The sequence below is a fragment of the Rhipicephalus microplus genome, chromosome 5, assembly GCF_043290135.1.
Source record: "Rhipicephalus microplus isolate Deutch F79 chromosome 5, USDA_Rmic, whole genome shotgun sequence".
Classification (NCBI taxonomy): domain Eukaryota; kingdom Metazoa; phylum Arthropoda; class Arachnida; order Ixodida; family Ixodidae; genus Rhipicephalus; species Rhipicephalus microplus.
This window is the reverse complement of record NC_134704.1, coordinates 26952864-26972507: the sequence shown is the minus strand read 5'-3', so window position 1 is coordinate 26972507 and position 19644 is coordinate 26952864. Positions and strand designations below refer to the sequence as shown.

At 45.5% G+C, this 19644-nt stretch overlaps 1 protein-coding gene across 2 annotated transcripts in view; it reads right to left on the bottom strand.

Moving 5' to 3' along the window:
- Positions 1-785: 785 nt before the first annotated feature.
- Positions 786-19644, bottom strand: part of LOC142817695 (suppressor of lurcher protein 1-like) — a 238064-nt gene continuing 219205 nt past the window's right edge. For both annotated transcript variants that reach the window (XM_075895048.1, XM_075895047.1), the window contains 4 exons: positions 10444-10612; positions 7199-7398; positions 3612-3659; positions 786-1136 (listed from right to left, as the gene is read on the bottom strand). In XM_075895048.1, the coding sequence (XP_075751163.1) occupies positions 1066-1136; positions 3612-3659; positions 7199-7398; positions 10444-10612 (488 nt within the window). In that variant the 3' untranslated portion in view covers positions 786-1065. The remainder of the gene's footprint in view (positions 1137-3611; positions 3660-7198; positions 7399-10443; positions 10613-19644) is intronic.

Here is a 19644-nt window from a genome sequence, read left to right as displayed (position 1 = left end):
TGCGCTTTCTTCCATTTACAATACAGTTCTTTAACAAACAGCGGTTATCCCAGCTTCTCGCAACAAACCCCGTTCAAGCCCATTTCTTCTACATTTCGAGTGTCGGGGAGATTCTAAGTAACAAAATGAAACAACAAAAGCGAAAAGGAAAACAACAACGCAAGCTCGAACGGGATGTCGGATGAGTGACATGTCGCAGAAAGGGGTCATGTCGCAGAAAGGGGTCACTGTCCTCGTTTCGAGAACAGTGCAATACGTCGCGGTGACCGCGCCTATATAACGCTGCTGTCATTTTGCTCTTCGAGATAGAGATAGAGAGATAGAGATAGTACACAGGATGACGCACCATCATTCGTATTGTTCAGTTTTGTTTCTCACGACTTTCCCATGTTTCCACCATTGAGTCCTCTCCGGCCACCATGAAGACGTGCTGCGAACGTCTTCATCGAGGTTCTTCAATGTCAGTTCTTCGTTTTTTCGTGAGGAAAGGGTGCGGTTCAATGATCTGCTACACACGCACACACGAGCACGGTACACACGCGCACATAAACGAGCGCTCACACAACAGCGAAAAAAAAAAACGACGTCGAGTTTCAATAGGCCCTTCGTGCCGGCCGCACACGAATAATAAGTGGAGACTGATAGGAGGAAAAGAAGAACTTGAAGTTCACGTTGCAGGCGACGTGAGGGAGACGTCGAGAGGGTAGAGTGAAATCGGCGTGAAGTTCATGACCGACAGTCTGTGCGCATTGAATTGTAGCGTCGTTTTCCACAGCGGGCACGTCGAACACACACACATACACACACACACACACAACACGATCTTCGTCCTCTTCTGCGAACGAAGACAGTCGAGCTCTGAGCACCAACGGAGGTGCGGTGAGGCGCGAGTTGTGAAGTATGTCGATGCCTTTGTGCTTCCTTTGTTTTTTTGTTGCTTCGTTACACTTTTTCGGTGACCGTGAGAACACATCGAGAACGCAGAGAGATGAGGTTATGACTTGAACTCGGCGAGTGAGCGGCTTTTTGAGTAAAGCGGAAAGAGAGAGGCCCGCCTGGATCGCCTCAGTGATCGGCTACCAGAAGCCACAGCAGAACCAGAGACAGCAGGGCGGTTGCGGGCGAAGATCTGTGCACTGAAAAGAGAGAGAACATGGAGAAATTCGTAACGCGGATCATAAATATATATGCACGCGCATATAAAGGGTTTAAGGGAAATACAGTGACGTGATGAAGCATTTGAATCAACAAACTGATTGATGCAATAAATTTTCTCGTGTGTGACTCGCGCACGCGAGAATCAACCTGCGAAAAAACAAAAACGAAAAGAAACGAAGTATGCCGCATGTTGTCGTGATGCCGCCTTCTTTGCATTGTCGTTCGGCAGTGCTTTGAAGTCTCACTGAGCACCAAAATTAACATGTACTAAAGCTCCGTATTTGCGGTAAATAGTATGATGCTTGTACACAATACGGTGAAACCTTGTTATTGTTTTTAAGGTTCATTCTTGTGTAACTGCTACAACAGACTACTGACACGAACAGGTGATCCATCGGTCACGTTAGCATACTAATAAACAGGCAATTTAGGCGGGTGTGTGCACTAAATAAGAAAAAATGTAACTATAAGTCGGCCAAGCAAATGGTATGGAAGGAGAAGTGCAATGCGACTGCTGCCTTCAAAAATAACACTTCATTTTTATATTTTTCGACAACTTCAGCAAAGCGTGGGCATTGAATAAATGCGAAATTTCAATTCTCCCTGCCACGAGCCAGAAGAAGTAGACCAAACAAAACGGACTGTCGGAATCAACCAGTACTCCCTTGAAAGAAGTGTTTCCCACAGACACCCATTCAATCTAGTTTGCAAAAGGGTCAATATGATGAAGAAAGCGCCCTTTCCAAAGGAGAGTTGCGCGTACAGTGGGGCTACTGCGTTGAGAGCGGTAACCAGCGATGAGAGCGGTAACCTTGTCAAGGAGGGTTTGCATTATAAACACAAACAGCGTCAGGGGTTCCTGCTACATGCCGCTCATTACACTTAAGGTCTGCGCCTCTTAATACGATAAACATTACTGCATCTTTGCTTCTATTTGATAATCTGGTTTGTAAACAGCGCATAATCTGTTCAGGCTCAGCCACTAACTGCAATAAAGAAAACGCAAAAAAACAAACGCAACAAAAAGTGCTGGAAGACGAACATCGACCGACAAAGATAAAGGGCCTGATTGCATTACGCTATTCGTGATGTGCACCTCACTGTTCATCTGGATACATAATTATTGGTAATTAGAGAGCGCGTTTCCTCAAATTTATTGCTTTTCTGATTAAAACAATGGTGAAAAGTGTGAAACTATTTTTTTAACGTTTACGTTTCCTCTGACGTTATTTTTTTGATAAAAATTGTATACACATGACTTGCCGCACGCTGGCTGTGGGTAAAGTGACCCCAAGCCTGAACAATGACACAAACAAACGTTAAATTTGTTTAGAAAGAACCGCTAAGGGAGAATTGAAGTCACCTTTTTTTTTTTCTACGTAGGTGCTGATTTGCAGCGTGGGCGCCATTTCGAGCTCAGCCGGCGTGATGCATGCAACTCTTGCTGGCCACGACTGGACATTCTCTTCGTTTTGACAGCGACTTTTCTCAAACGATAGCCACTGTAACTCATTATTCACATATCATAATCGGCGTCTACTATATAAAAAAAATATATATAAGTCTCAACACGATAGCAAATAGGCTACACCAGTCCTTGCGCAAGGGAAATTTCTGATGGGCTGTTACTGCAAGCTAAACCATATAATGAACATGTTTTTATTGATTGTGAAAGCCGATGTACAGTAGAGTAAGTGGGAAAAACATAAAAATATAAAAAAAATGTTTTTTAATCGTCGTCAGAAGTTTTCCTTGCATGCTCTTTTCATAAAGTTAGCCCGATTATATCTTTTTATTGAGAAGTGCTATTAGTAAAAGCTTTGGAAGTTTTAAAAATAGGCATGTTGAAAAAAAAATGCGGAATTTTCACTATTATGCCATAGGTGCTTTGTGAATTGAAAACCTGCAAACTAGGCAAAAAAATGTTTTTAGATCAAATTTGAGAATTTTCCAAACAAATGCACACTACGTTGGCAAACGAAATGTAATTGAACGTAAGTGCCAGTAAGCCTATATGTAGTAAAATGAATTTGAGACTGGTAGATTTAAAAACATTTGCGTAATTCATCCCCAAATTTGAAAAAAAAGCAGCAGGACAGGTAAGCATGGCACTCTGACTCTCCATCATTATTGATTTACTGTGCCTCCAAACAATTTACAGCGAAATCAGTTGCGGATCTCTTCTTTCCACTGACCCGGCAACAATGTATAAAGTTCTTGAAAAAAAATTAGGAGGTTGACCAGCCATGCTTTGTTTGATCTTACGTGGAATCACTCTTGACCTGATGCTCAGGATAAGCATAAAAACAAAACAGCTGCCAAGCAGTAGTGTAATGTCAAATTAGAATAGTTTCCAGCTCTGTGATTGACTCTCCGACTGCGTTGCAAAATAAGGTGCAAGTACTCGAACATGGAATAACACGACGAATGAGTAGGTGTTCTCTGTTACTTACCATTTTGCTTGTTCTGCACAGCGGAGACTTGTCGGACTGTGAAAGGATCTGTAACGCCGGAAAGAATGACCACTATCAGGGCAGCGAAAACAGCACTGCGTCGCGGGCCGTACAAAGAGCTCGTATATGAAATTCGTAATCTTATTCACACATCACACACGAAAGGGCACCACGTGACGTTTCAGTGGCTTCTAAGTCACTGTGGCATCATAGGAAACGAACGCGCCGGTAATGCCGCTCTAGCTGCTCTGGACGGAACACACGAGGATGCCGTACCACTCCATACATGAGGATGGCGTAACACACCAAAAGTGTCACCAGGACGGAGAAAACACCTGAAGTCAACCCTCGCCTACTACATTTGTGGGATGCACGAAGAAGCTTGACCAAGTGATTGAAACGGCAAAAACGCAATCGAAAGCTCAAAATTAAAACAAAAAAAACATAACACAAGAGGCGGAAGAATACGCTAATCAACTTGCAACAACACACTGGGAACGCTTCTGTGGTACATCACAGGGAACACTAGGAAGAGCGAAAGCGTGGAGCATCCTTAGATCAATGATAGACCCACTAAAACCACGACGCGAAAGCCAGAAAAACTTGAAGAGATTGTTACACTCGTACCAGGCACTGAAGACCAACTTCTCCATGCAGTCTGTACCAAATGCTTCCGTGACAAAGTTTCGACATCTCTGTACCAAGTTGACTACAATGGCCACCTACACCCAGGAATGAACGAGCTCTTCACGGAAGCAGAAGTGCGAGAAGCAATCGCCTGTACAAAGCGGAACACAGTGGCAGGGGTGGATCAAATACCAAATGCCATGATCAGAAACATGAACGATGAATCCATCACAACCCTCACGAGCTTCATAAATGATCATTGCGTTAAAGAAATGATACCACATCAATGGAAACACGCTGTTATTATCATGATCCCAAAACCAGGGAAGAAATTGGCTTTGGAAAATTTTCGCCCCATATCTCTCACATCATGTCTAGAAAATGTGTTAGAAAGAATAGTAAACATTCGACTACAACGTCATCTTGAAGAAAATAACCTCATGCCTGACACTATCTTTGGCTTCAGGCCACATCTTTCAACACAGAATATTCTCCTGCTTTTGAAAGAGGAAGTTTTAAGCAACGTCACCAAACCAGGTGAACACATTGTCATGGCCATTGACATTAAAGGAGCCTTTGACAACGTAAGCCACAAAGGGATACTTGACGGCTCAGCCGAGACCAACTGTGGTATTAGGACGTATCAGCACGTTCGAAGCTTCCTGAACGAAAGAGCAGCTGTCATCAAAGTAGAATATGATGAATCCAACATCATCCATCCTCCGATCAGAGGCAAACCAAAAAGGATCAGTCTTTTCACCTACACTCTTCAACATAGCCATGATTGGACTGGCTAAAAAGCTGCTAGGAATTCCCGACACTCAACATTCTCCATATGCGGATGATATAACAATAAAGATAACAAAGGGCAACTTGGGCGAAATGGAGGAAAAGCTCCAATTGACAGCCAATATAATACAAGCATATACAAACGAAAGGGGATTGCAGTGCTCGCCGGAGAAGTCGGAACTGATTCGCCTCACAAAAGACAAGAAACAAAGAGAAGATCCCAGATTCGCACTCGGGATACGGCTTCAGGTGACGGTTATTCCGGAGCGGAGAACACTTAGAGTGCTGGGAATGTGACTATAATCGAACAACAGGTGTCTTAATCGGGTGATAATCAGATTAATCGGATGATAGCCCACGTGGCCCATAATAGGAGAGGGATGGGGGGAGCATGACACCCTCAGACTCGTGAAAAGCGTGGTAATCAGCAGAGTGATGTACTCGCTCCCTTACCATGCCCCGAATAGGGGGGAACAAGATAAGGCTGATCAAACTATAAGGATGGCATACAAGAAAGCATTAAGGTTGCCGTGCAACACTTCTAATGAAAAGCTTCTATCCCTTGGCCTCCACATTGCATTTGATGAGCTGGCTGAGCCCCAAATCATAGCGCAGAGGACTCGATTGGCGCAAACTCCAGCAGGCAAGCTCTTCATAGAGTCGGCCTTGAAAGGTGTATGCACACACACTAAAAGACCAAGGAACTACCATGCTAGATCAGAGATTTGGGTGGGGTATCACCAATACCAAAAAAAAAAAAAACATGGATCCGACATTACTTGCAGGTTGGAGAAAAGCTCAAGAGGCATACATCGACAAAACAACAAGGTTCTCGAATATTTCGAGATTCACGGATGCTTCGCCATACTGGGCCAACGCATAAAATATGGTAGCGGTTGTGGTAAACAGAAGAGGTAAGATCACAGCCTGTGCTTCGGTTTCTCAAGCAACTGTCATAGAAGCAGAAGAGATTGCCCTTGCCTTAGCAAGGCATGGAGCGCAACACTGCGCTGACTATTATCACAGAATCTCTGGCCGCATGTAGAAGTTATCAGAAAGGTAAAATCGGCACCAAGGCACCCAAAGTAGCAGACAGCTGGACATACGCTATACCCAAACAATCACTTGGGCCCCGGGACATGAGGATGTTACGGGGAACCTCTATGCAGATGGGGTGGCTCGAGGTTTAACTAATTACCGAGCTGCCGATGGCAACACCGTGGAGGACCCGACACCCATCGATCCCAGTTACAAAGCGATCCTGCAATACTACAGAGATTCGCGGAGACATTACCCAGCACCACACAAGAACCTTTCGGCCATGGATTCTGCGATGTTACGCCGACTCCAAACATACACATACATAAACATCCACAGATTGCATACGTACTACCCAAGATCATACAAGGACATATGCCCGCGGTATGGAAGCACACCGACGCTCTACCACAGCACGTGGGAATGTACGGCACACACCGAAGAACACGAAGAGGACAACAGCAGTGGAGATGTGGGTGGCAATGCTGTCCAGCCCAACCCTTGAGGACCAGCGGAGCCTGGTCAGGAAAGCTGAAAGGATGGCGAGAGCCAGCGGTGTCTTGTAATAGGGGCCCGACCACGTGGCGCTGCCCTGTTTTAGTGGACACAAAGTCTTTTTCGCTAATAAAGTTTTGTTCTTCTTCTTCTACAGGAAAAATGGTGGTTTTCACGCAGTCTCTTTGCATTAACAGCGCAGCTCGTAGAATGATATATAAACCGTCTGGTGATGGCTGCCGAGATAGGGCGTGCTCTAGTGATCGAGACCAGGCCCTCATAATCAAAAGCTCACAGCTGCTGCTCGAGTGACACATGCCTTCACATACCTTCGTGCTCTTTCTAGACAGGTGGGTCATTTACTCTTTGTTAGAGCAGCCATCGTGGGCAGGTCTTGCACGCTGGGTGATATCACGTGAGCTCTCCGTGCGGCGGAGATGGATCGGCTCGTCTTATCTCTGCTTCAGCCATGTTTAGGCTCCCTTTCTCGCACTTTCACCCACGAGTTGAACATGAAATGCACAGTGGAATGCTATCAATTGGGAATTTATACGGAACATGATGGCGACGTCAAAAGACCCGTTGAGAGTGCCCATAAAATTGCTATAGCAATAAAATGAAAAATAGGAGATACGCACCGGGGTTGTTTCTGAACTGGTAGAAGGCCTCGAATCCGGTGCCGTCAAACTTGTCGTTGGACTTGAACGAGACGCGGAAGAAGTCGGCGTCGGACTCGATTTTTGTCGGTCGCAGGTTGCCGCAGTGGCGCGGGATCTTGCGGTCCACCGTGCGGAAGTTGGAGAACTCCACGTAGTCGCTCGCCGTGTCCGAGAGGCACCTGCGATGACGCATTCGTCACTTCTGCTCTTCTAAAGAAGGCGCCGAAGTTGTGCTCTGAATGGGAGGCGCTCGCATTACGGCCAACATAAGATCCACCCCAGTTGAAAAACCCAACAGTGTGTCTGGTGTGTTCTGGTGTGATATGGTGTATAACCAGGACACGCTGGTGTGTCCTAATGTATACACCAGCCTGGTGTGTTTTGTTCTGGTGGGAACACCGACCCTCTCTAGTGTGTCTTGGTGGAATGTGTCCTGGTGTGAAAGGTGACCCAGTGTGGTGTGTCCTGGTAATAATGCCGAACCAGTGTGGTGTGTCCTGGTGGCAACGCCGACCCAGACTTCTGTGTTCTGGTGGGACATGTTCAGGTGGGTAGACCACACTTGTGTAGTGTGTTCTGGGTGTACAGGTTCTGGCGGACTCAAGAATTACAGTTTGTGTTTACACTTTGTTGTATACACTTTGTTGGCTTGGACTAAGAGTTTTATTCAACCAAATGCATTCGAACTCATACTCCTTAATATTTTCCTCAACCAGAGTCACTTGTACAAAAGCTCCCCAAAATAATACTCAGCCAGTCGCTCTCAGACACGTGTACCACAATTTGTCTACTAAGAAGCCATCTTCGAGCTCAAGTAATGCAGCATCACGTTGGAGCAGGTGTTTGCTATGTACGTCAACAGAAAAGGATAAGAAGAAAAAAATATACTGCATCTTGAAGCTTGCTAAACGAAAACAGCTAAACCTTTCAGAGTCTAGCTGTGAAGAAATCTTTGTGATTGCATCAAATCAATACTTCTACATTAATAAAAATAATGCATACTTTATGTGTATTGCAACTTGTTCTTAATCACTTAAATTTAATACCTATTTACCCTACCCAGTTGAAGAACCTACCAGAGTGTGTATGGTGTGTTCTGGTGTAATCTGGTTAATACATTAGAACACGCTGCTGTGTCCTGCTGTATACAATAGCCTGGTGTACTGTGTTCTGCTGGGAACACCGGCCCGCCCTGAAGTGTCTTGGTAGGATGTGTTCTGGTGTGATTTGACCCAGTGTGGTGTGTCTGGGTGGGAACGCCAAAAAAGTGTGGTGTGTCATGGTGGGAAGGCCGACCCAGACTGTTGTGTTCTAGTGGGACATGTTCTGATGGGAAGACCACACTGGTGTAGTGTGTTCTGGTTGAATGTGTTCTCGGGGATTCAAGAATTATACTTTGTGTTTGGGGCTTGGACTGAAAATTTTCTTCAACCAAGTGCATTCAAACCCCACACTCTTTAATATTTTCCTCAACCAGAGTCACCTGTACAAAAACTCCCCAAAATATTACTCAGCCGGTTGCTCTCAGACACGTGTACCTCAATTTGTCAACTAAGAAGCCATCTTCGAGCTGTAGTAATGCAGCATCACTTTGGAGCAGGTGTGTGCTACGTACGTCAACAGAAAAGGATAAGAAAAAAAAAGAATATTGAATCTTGAAGTTTTGTGTCTGCGAACCCTACAATACTGCTAAACGAAAACAGGGAACGTTCCCAAGGTCTAGCTGTGAAGAAATCTCTGTGAGTGGGTGAAATCAATACTCCTACTTTAATAAAATTATGCATTTATACATTAGTTTGTTTGCAATTGAACTTTCTTCTTATTAAATTGTAATAAATATTTATTTACCTTAAGGTCATCCTTGTGGTGTTTTGCATAAACAGAATCAAATTTCAGGCCAGGCTTGTTGGTTTTTAGTTATGACCATTTCAAGGAAATGAAAGGTATAATTTTTTCACGGCTGTTGGAAAGGAGCACGTTGAACTACTCTAGTGCTTTGAGCGCAGTGATCATATATACGAGACCATACACTTCGAAATTGAGGTAAATGAAGGCACATTTATTATGCAGGAGGTTCAAATTATGGAAAGCTCCATGCATCTTGCTTTTTCTTAGCCCCTAGTGGATGCTAAGCACCAAAAAAAAATTAAAGGCAGTTGTATGCCTGCGAAATATGAGATAACAGCAGAGCTAGAGAAAAAGCACCACCACTCGACGAGCGTAGACTCAGTTCTTTCTTAGTATTTTATTCATCATAATGTTCATCTTTCTTTCTTCCTTTCGTTTTAGTTCTTGACTTCTTCCTACATCTCTCCGATTTTTTTTTTATACTGCCATCTCGTTTCTTTTCCCTCCTGCTGACCTTCACTTCAGTTTTCCCCAGTTTCCTTTCTTACCATTTTTGTGTATTATACTACACTATGCTAAGCAATGCTATACTGTACAATAGTATACTAAATGCTGGCACATACCCGCTTTTCGTAGCGCTTACCCGTCGTTTCATGCGCAAACTCCTCAAAATGTGCTCAAAACAGTGATGGAATACGCAGAAAACACAACGGCCCAAGCTAACTGCTCATTACGTAGGTGAGCATGATATATATAGTAAGACCACATGCATGGCGAGAGCTGTGTATTGAATTTTTTTTTAGTTTACGCTGATGTGTTTTGTACGTATTTCATCGCTCTCTTCAGCCTTTTTCTGTACACAGATTGCGCGATAAACGTCGATCTTGTCGAACCAACTAGCCCATTATCAAGTTTTTATGAAGCAGCCCTGTCATTAATACAAGTGGTGTACGCAATTGTGTACATAGCGTTTCAAAGCGGTGACGCCCACTGTTGGAACCATTAATGTATATTCTATCAGCATAAGCTCGGGAAATAGTAATTTGTTGTATTCAATTTTTCTAGCGGTGTTTCCTGAGAAAGACAGGCTTATGTGAACGCCTCTGACATGCGGTAGAGTTCTACACGCTGCAGTGAAATTACTGTCAGTCTCTCCCCCACCTTTTTTTCCCTCTCTTCCCTCTTTCTCATCTTTCTTGTCCCCTTCCTTAATCCCCCAGTGTGGGGTAGCCAACCGGATGTCTTTTTGGTCAACCTCCCTGCCTTCTCCCTTTATGTTGCTTCCTCCCTTCTAACACTTGGAGATTATAACATGAGCGAGCTGCAGGTAACTATAGACTCCGCTGCGGATGCGATGCAGCTGCGTATGTACTTACGGTGGCACGCCTTCGACGTCGAAATAGGCGAACTCGATGTATATCTTCTCGTTGCTCTTGCCGTAGAAGAGGTAGTGGCACTCGGTGTCCCGCGGGTAGACGCCCGGGTAGTTGGGCGTGGAGAAGGTGCCGTTGGACACCTCGGAACTGTTGTAGATGAAGGTGCACACTGCATGCATGGGAAACAGGTGAACTCTGTCAAATGCGCGTCTCCCTTACGGGGCCGGCGTATAAGGCCGCGCAATCCGAAGAAAACGAGGTCACTCATAGAAGTCGCTTCACTTAAGCATGCTGCACCTGAAAATATGACCATAGCGCAGTGTACACAATCGCCCTCATCACCTGCATGCATAGTACGCGTCCGCTCAAGATTTGCGACCACCAGATCCGTTTTGCTTGAGGGAATATCTGCAGTTTTTCAAAGGTGATCCCACAATTTGTAGTACATTATCAATTCAATCGTTTGAGGTTGTTAAAGCTAGAGTTATTTTTACGTAAAACGAGAAGCTACCGGGCGTGTTAATATTGGGCGAGTTAACATAGCATCAGTGCAGATTAGACGGCGCAACGAATCAACGGCACACAGGAAAGACACACACACACACACACACACAACGGAGCACTACTTGTAGCGCTTTGTTGCGTGTGCATCTTTTTTTGTCTCCCGTCGATTTTTTGTGCCACACATTATATGGTGATCCTATAAAAGACAAAGTTCCTGGATGAGGGGACTCTCTTTGTAACGCTGCGTACCTTTCCACCGCTGCACTTTTGAGTGGGAAAATAGAGAGCTTACACGACTGGTCATTTGGCCGGTCATGCATAGGCTCTCTAAATTTGATATGATATGTGGGGTTTAACGTCCTAAAACCACCATTTGATTATGAGAGACGCCGTATTGGAAGGGTCCGGAAATTTCGACCACCTCGGGTTCTTTACCGTGCGCCCAAATCTGAGCACACGGACCTACAGCATTTCCGCCTTCATCGGAAATGCAGCCGCCGCAGTCGGGATTCGATCCCGCGACCTGCGGGTCAGCAGCCGAGTACCTTAGCCACTAGACCACCGCGGCGGGGTAGGCTCTCTAGACCGAAAGAGACGGCAGCGTCATACCAGTGAATATGAGAAACTGTAACACGTAAGAAGACCTGCACATGAAAAAAAAATGAACATGCTAAGAGACCGCTGCTCAAAGTGCGTTTCACTCTGTATTCGGAATTGAAGAGTGAGCCTTGATTGACATGTGGTGTTTAACGTCGCAAAACCACCATATGATTATGAGAGACGCCGTAGTGGAGGGCTCCGGAAATTTAGACCACCTGGGGTTCTTTAACGTGCACCCAAATCTGAGCACACGGGCCTACAACATTGAAGAGTAAGCCTTCCAAACTAGATCCAAAGTATTTATGGGTTAGGCACATTGCAAACATTAATAGTGACTTCACCTTTATTCTTATTTTTACCTTTACCAGCGTTTAGCAAGAAAGAAAGAGTACGGCCATGCTGTTCTGGTAGTCAGAACATAGATTGCAAGCCCATCTTTCTGAAATTTGTAGTTATTTTACTCTAAGAGAGGTGATGATGATGATGATGATGATGATGATGATGATGATGATGATGATGATGAAGATGATATGTGGAGTTTAACGTCCCAAAACCACCATATGATTATGAGAGACGCCGTAGTGGAGGGCTCCCGAAATTTCGACCACCTGGGGTTCTTTAACGTGAGCCGAAATCTGAGCACACGGGCCTTACAGTTGCAGCAGCCGGGATTCGATCCCGCGGTCAGCAGCCGAGTACCTTAGCCACTGGACCACCACCACGGGGCTCTAAGAAAGGTGTCCTTTGATCCTCCTTTTATACGTGCGACTCACATGTGTAGCACTTACTTTAAATAGGCACACATACTCTCTTTAGAAGGTAGTGGCACGCCCAACTTTCCAAAAAAAAAAAAAAGAAAAAGTTAGTGCACAACCCTCCTCAAGAGTCGCTGACTCTATTTAGGAGAGTCGTGCACTGGCTCCCTTTTGGACAGTTGGGCGTGCCACTACTCTCCTAAAGAGAGTCAGCAAGCCTCTCTAAAGGGAGCGCTACAGGTGTGATTAACGCATGTAAATATAATAGTTACGATTTTCAAACTGTAGTCAGAATTTAGCGAAAAGGTTATTCTGTACTTGGCTATATAATAACAGGATAAATGCTTTGTGTCCTACTGTTTGCGCTTGTGGTTAATTGTAAGCTAACCAGTGTACTCTTCCCCTTCTACGTTAATTTTACACTCTAATAGAGAAAACAGGAGTTCTTTGGCTCCTGTTTTGTACATGTGAGAATCACATGTGTGTTGCACTCCCTTTAGAGGGGCACGTTGACGCTCTTTAGGAGAGTCGTTCGTCCCACGACTCTCTTAAAGAGAGTCAACGTGCATCTCTAAAGGAAGTGTTATACACGTGAGAACCACGTGTGTAAAAGGAGAGACAAAGTTTTCTGAGTCTATACGTGGAGTAGCAGGCTTTATACAAAACTTATCTAGGCGACCCCTCTTAAATGAGTCACGTGAGTGGACTTTGCACGTCAAGGGAAAACACATAGGAGCCAAGCTTCGCGAGTCTAAGGGTATACGCGCACGCACGTGCAATTCGTTTCAGCGCTTCTGGACGTGGTAAACACTCGTCTTCGTCACGAAAATGCCGCGCGGTTATTAGATTCTGCCAAAAAAAAAAAACAATGATAAAAGAGGAGCAAGGAGAAGAGGGGCCGATTAGGGCACATATTATTCACGAACCTTGCGCGTCTCTGTGAGCTGTCAGAAACCTTCGCTACAAGGGCGAGAAAAGGACCGGACGCGGAGAAAAATGACCGCGCACTTTATGTATGCCCACTCACAGAAAGCACTTGGAGGAGCGTAAAATATGCACCCGCAAGCAACGCGCTCGCCAGAGCGGTGACGGTGCGAAGCAACAGCGCACTCTTCGCGATTCTTCACTTTCGGGAATACGGCCATTACAGGAAAATGCAACGTGATGGGAGTGTTCTGGAATCGGAGTGGCTAGGAAGTCTTTAGAAGGGATGCCTTTGAAGCGTGAGGAATAGAAGGTGTCAGTGGTTCGGCTGTCGAGCTGTTGGAATCAATGCGCCACCGAAAACGCAAGAGATGGACGATGTTGTGAGCTTGTGAACAAACCCCGACCATAGTCTGTGCATAGTATTCGTGTACCTCGTCAGGTTCGCATAAACTTGAAAGTGTAGCATTATCCTAATGCATAGTAGGCACCCATTGATACATTACTGAGCGATTGAAACACAATATCAGACAGTAAGTCGTCTGGTTGCGCCGCGTTTTTGTAACCCGAAGAGAGCAACAGCGGTACCATTTTGGTATTACGAGTCACCGTCACGTGCAGAAGAGTCACTTGATTTGCGTATAAACGTCACGTTTGACGTCATTGGTCGAGCGACACGACGCTGTTCGACTCTGGTTCTCGCGGTAGCGAATCTGGCAAAATAGTGAGGACCGCGAAATGGCATGGCATAGATTATTGGAGAAAGTTCGCTTACGTCTTTTAGATGCAAGAGCATCTTGTGTTCGCGGCAGTATCCGTACTGCGACGTCCGCACCCATACTGCACATGCGCAACTCTCTCTAATTTTCCTCCTTTCTTACGCAGGCATGCGCTTTCCTCCTCCCATATCCCTATCTCCACCACAGGTGCGGCGCAGCAAATCATTGCTTATAACTCTCTCTCTCCCTCTCTATGCAAGGGTACGTCTGTATACGGTGCAATTGTAACGGCGCAGTACAAAACACGCATTAGCTGTGTTTGCGTGATTCTGTCTCTGTGCAACGGTTTACGGAACGCCAGGAAAAACGTCAACGTCGTCGCTAGTTACAGCGGCAGCGCCACCACCGCGGAGCAGAGGGAGGTTCGGGAAGCCGAACGTAAACGTCAGCGTCGGCAAGCGGACCCCAAACTTGGGGCCAGGGAAGCCAAACGTCAACGTTGCCAGGAAACTTCTGCGGAAGCAATACTGGCTCGGCACGCCAAAGTGGAACATCAGCGTTATAAGGCTGACCCAGAACTTCGGGCTCGGAAAGTTTAAGGGCAACGACAGCGTCGAGCGGCCGCTCCCGATCCCGAAGCGACGAGGCAACGCGATTTGGCGGCCAGAGCCATCATCGACCACGCTTTCGCATACCACCATGGTTGCTTGCTGGGAGAAATGTGTAATGTTTTCTTGAGGCCTGCCTGGAAGGATTTGTGATCGAAAAAAAAAAACAGCGTAATCTGTGTCCTGACCATTGGATTAGTTGTAAGGAGGGTACTCACATAGTATGCTCCTAACACGATCAAACCACCAATTAACAATTACTGATTCTGATATATGGGGTTTACCGTCCCGGAACCACATATGATTATGAGAGACGCCGTTGTGAAGGGCTCCGGAAATTTCGACCACCTGGGGTTCTTTAACGTGCACCCAAATCTGAGCACACGGGAACAATTACTGATTGCTGTCCTAGATTTATGTATTCTTAGAGAAGGCGAGCGGGTTAGGCGGAGACAGAGGGTTAGGTGGGCAAATGAGATTAAGAAGTTTGCGGGTATAAATTGGCAGCAGCGAGCACAGGACCGAGTTGACTGGCGGAACATGGGAGAGGCCTTTGTCCTGCAGTAGACGTAGTCAGGATGATGATGATGATAATTATTGCTGTCATCAGTATGGTATTAACGGATTGGGAAGAGTGCGCTCAAGTTACTTTCGTGGGTTAACGTAAACGCACATCAAAATTACAGGATTCCGACGTTTCACGCGTAAACGTTGTCCCGAACGGCCGAGATAGCGCTATTGCATGGCAGGAAAGGCTGACGGGCAGCTGCGCTCTAGGGAAACAGAACTGATATATTTTTTGACTGCTACCCCCATCACACTTTTTAAAAGTGTCTACATACTTTGCTGGAAGTATCAATAACCCTTAAAGATTTCGAGTGTTTTGGTAAAGGCATCAAAAAAAGAAATTCCGTGAAAAGCACTCGTGGAGCGAGAGCTCTCGGCTCGAGAACAGCAGCTCGATTCCTTTCACGGCCGAGCGAGAAAATGCTTTGATGCCACTTCTCACCGGACCGAATAAAAGGGGGGCCGAGTAAGGAATGAATCACATCGACAACTGTTCTCGCACTTTATATGGTGGACGGTCGCCGGCGGAGAAACGCACCCTTTGAATACGTCCAGTGCAGCGTGCAGTGAATGTATCGCACATTCGCGGACCCCACTTCGCGTCGTCCCGAATAAAACCGTGCAACACGGGCCGCTTCTTTGGGGAACCGCGACTGAAACTTGGAGTCGCGGCACGCAGCCTAGCGGGCGGAAGAAGCGGCTCCAAGACGCTGCGACGTCCCGATTGCGCGTTCATAATTCAAGTGCGTCCACGTGTCTGCTGCCTCAGCACACTAGCTGCGGTAACGCTCAGGGTTCACGCCCAGGGCGGTGACGCTCGATGTGTTAAGGCTCAGTGCCACTCAGTGGGGTAATGCTCAGTGCGGTAACGAGTTTTAGTACTGCGGAATGGTGCTACGTACGCATCACGCAAGCGCCTTGCGTTACGTGGCGTCGTTTGCCACAGATTGGCTTTTAGTACGCTGTAGTACCCGCGTACGTAACGAGCGTGAAGTGTGTTGCGTCATCTGGTAGATCAAAATAGAAGCACGTGTTGTTGACAGCCAATGTGAGCCAATCCAAGTGTTATAGCCAGATTAGGGCCATATTTTAAGCCACAGAGCCAGTCGGTGCTTACCTTCGATGCCGCCATTTTGCAAAACGAAGTCTCGCGCTTTCGCGAACTTGTTCGAGAGCGGCGCGATCACCTCATACGTACGCACGAACGCATCTCATGCGTGCGTACGTAACGGCTGCGTACGTAACGCGATACGTGCACGTTGCGGTCTGCGCATGCGCACTACACAGAACGTGGCGTCCTTACGTACGCAACGCCGCTACGTACGCAGCGTACGCAGTACTAAAACTCTCTAGTGTCTCAGCCCTAATCAGAGCACTGTAGCACCTTCTTCCTTCGGAATATGAGCCGCGGCCGTCGACTAGGCTTGGATTGACTTGACTAGACGCATGACGCAAAAGCAAGGTTTAGTATTCAACGCGCGTTTATCATTTATTATCGTCCAAAGGGTTCACCATTTCTTTGGTATTTGGCGACCTATATACCGTAAAGCCTCGGGATACCTCAGTTGATGTGGTAGCATGCACTTAATTTTTTAAACCTCCTTGCACGTACCCCAAAGCAAGCACACGAAGAGCCGTAATGCCCATTGGAAACTGAAACTGACCACTAATGGATCTACAGTGGACTCGCCAATGGACTCGACAAGGAATGCCCGGTGCAGCTCCAAGCACGCTTCTCTAACACCATTCACTTTGGGGATATATGGCGTTAAATTTTTTATACTAAGAGGAAGCACGTTATCATGCTTAAGCCAGTTGAAATGTACTGGGTCTACATGGCCATTTTTCGCATATATACATTGTTGTAGTAGCATGTAAAGAAAAAAGAGCCCGTCCAATATGTGTTCGTAGATGTGATAACTGACTACTTTGCGTTTGTCGTTGCACTTCGACGCATCTCTGAAGGTAATTTATAATGTACTATGGCGGCCCTCTGACATAATATATAAGCGGCCTATAGCCGGGGTTTCTAGAAATGGGAGTAGTAGTGAAATATGATGAGCAGCAGCACGTGGTGTCAATCGCTTTGACTGTGCACGAGTTAGCCTGTGTCTACAAGGTACGTAACTTTACTGATGTAGCATCCTGCCAGAGTAACACGTTCCAATTTTTCCATTGTTTGGGTTGTTTCGATCTTGCTTTTTTCTAAAGGACTGCTTAGATTTCCTAGGTTTTCTGTATACTTAATTGTAACAAGTTTTAAACACTCTCGATAAAACACTAGTTAGAAAAAAATCAGTGGCATCTTTCCTCCTTTCCTCCCTAACTTTTTCCTTCCCCACCTCCCTTCTTTCCTTATTTATTTCTATAGTAGCTGTTTTATTGCGCCATGCAGCATCTAATGCGCTTAGCCCGATCGATGATGACGCTAACACATAGCGGCAAAGCTTTAACGAGTATGGGCTGTAACGAGCAAACATGAAATTCCGTGGAAGATTCTAGGCACTCTAATTAGAAACATGCAGAACAGCCTGCAATCTAAGTATAGACGTGTGTTTGTGATAAACAGTAGCACTACATAGTTCATTTAGTGGCGATTAAGGAGTTGTCTCGGCAGGCGCACTCCATAAAAAAAAAAAAGGACGTCTTCGCAACGCAGGCCAAGAACAAACAGCGCCCCCCTCCCTGTTTATCCTCCTCCAGCGCAAAGGAGATGGAAACAAAATGAGTACAGTTCATTTTGGTCACATACGGCTTTGTTTTCCGCAGTTTTCGCAGTTCGTACGGACCGTTGTATTAATGGTTGACCGAGGGGGGTCGTTACCTTTCAAAGTACAAAGCGAAGTTAATTTGCATCTTGCGGCTCTTTTTTTTTTAATCTTATAACGGCGACGCAGGAGTAAATTTGCATACTGATGTGTGCCTCCACCTTAGACACGAAGGTGGTTCTTAGCCGTAGAAACTGGGGGAGGAATTAACGAAGCATTTCGTTCGAGAGAAGCGCTTCTGATTGGCGAAACACACCGTTGTTAATGTCATGCAGGCTGTCCCTATTGGTGCACGTTTTTCCTTAGGAAGATGGTATTTCATGAAGAGAAAAGAGGGAAGCGGATGGCAGAGTACAAATCGTCTGAAGAATAAGCGCTCACATAGAGAGGGAAATAAACAAAAAAATTATATTTCAAATTTGCGTGCATTGCCTTGTTTACGAGCGCTTTCATTGATGGTTTGCGCATCTATTTGAGCTTGTATGAGCATGTCTCCTTTCTATATTCCGTTATGAATGGAGTCAATTTTTAAATAATGATTGTACTTGAACAGCTTTAACTGCATCATACTCTTTGAAAAGGAGTTGAGACAAACGGTATTTGAGAAGCCGATTTAAATGTCTCTATCTTTTGTTGAATCTGTGCCTGTCACAAAAAGTAAATGCTGGCTGCAGTGTACATATATACATTTTTGTGAAATATTACAGCGCTTTTGTGTTCAAAAATGTTCCTGTAAACTATACTATCACATGGTACTCCCCTTCACTTGTTAGCTTAACAAACGCGTGCATGTCTGTGCATCACATTCAGTGCATATCGTGATGGCCCGTGTGCCAGTACCGGTAAACTAATAAGGAACCAGTACCACCTATAGCCCAATTCACTGTATTACTAAAGTAAGTAGGCCGGCGCATTGAACCACACATTAACCTATAAAGGATACTGCAGGAATTCCACAAGAATTCAGACAAAACGAAGTAGAGCACAAGACACGCCGATGCTTTCATGACCAGCACACTTACTCGCCGAGGAAGGGAAGGAATTAGTCACGAAACGTCAGGATTTTTTTATAAACTATGGATGGAGTCAATTTGCCTTCGTAAATCATAAAAAAGTACCCAGTAAACAAGAAACGTACGTTTATATAATACGAAGGAAGGAAGAACAACAAGATAGAAGGCAGGAAGGTTAACCAGGCCTGGTTTGCTACCCTACGCTACAGGGAATGGGAAAGGGGATTAAAAAGATGAGAGAAAGGAAAGAGAAGGGAAAGAGAGGACGAAATTATCAGTACATGGGCTGACGTGTATGCAGCGGTGGTACAATGCAAAAGTCAAAGGCGGAATCGCCATCGGACAGATGAAATAATGCCAAATGAATGAACGAGCCAGACGAGTAGAAAATTATACGTACTTTGCGGCTGCACTCGCTTTTATTAGTCGACGCTCATTTCGAAATCAAAGCAGTCAAAGCTCTGTTCGCGTGCTGGACGATAAAACTTCCAGTAAGTTCAAGCTTCGGTCCAAGGAGAGTCGTTAAGCTCCGTGTTGGCACCACTGAAAATCGAACGGCCGGAAAACAATGCGTGTTCTTATTGAATGCTGTTGATATAGGCTTACAATCGGAAGGTCGACGATAGGGCTATTATCTGATGTTTATCATTATCATAAGAGAGTGCGAACACAATTTCAAGATATCTAAGTGTTTTATAGGAGCGAGTCCTACTTCGTGGTTGCTGCCTCGGAGTCATTAAACT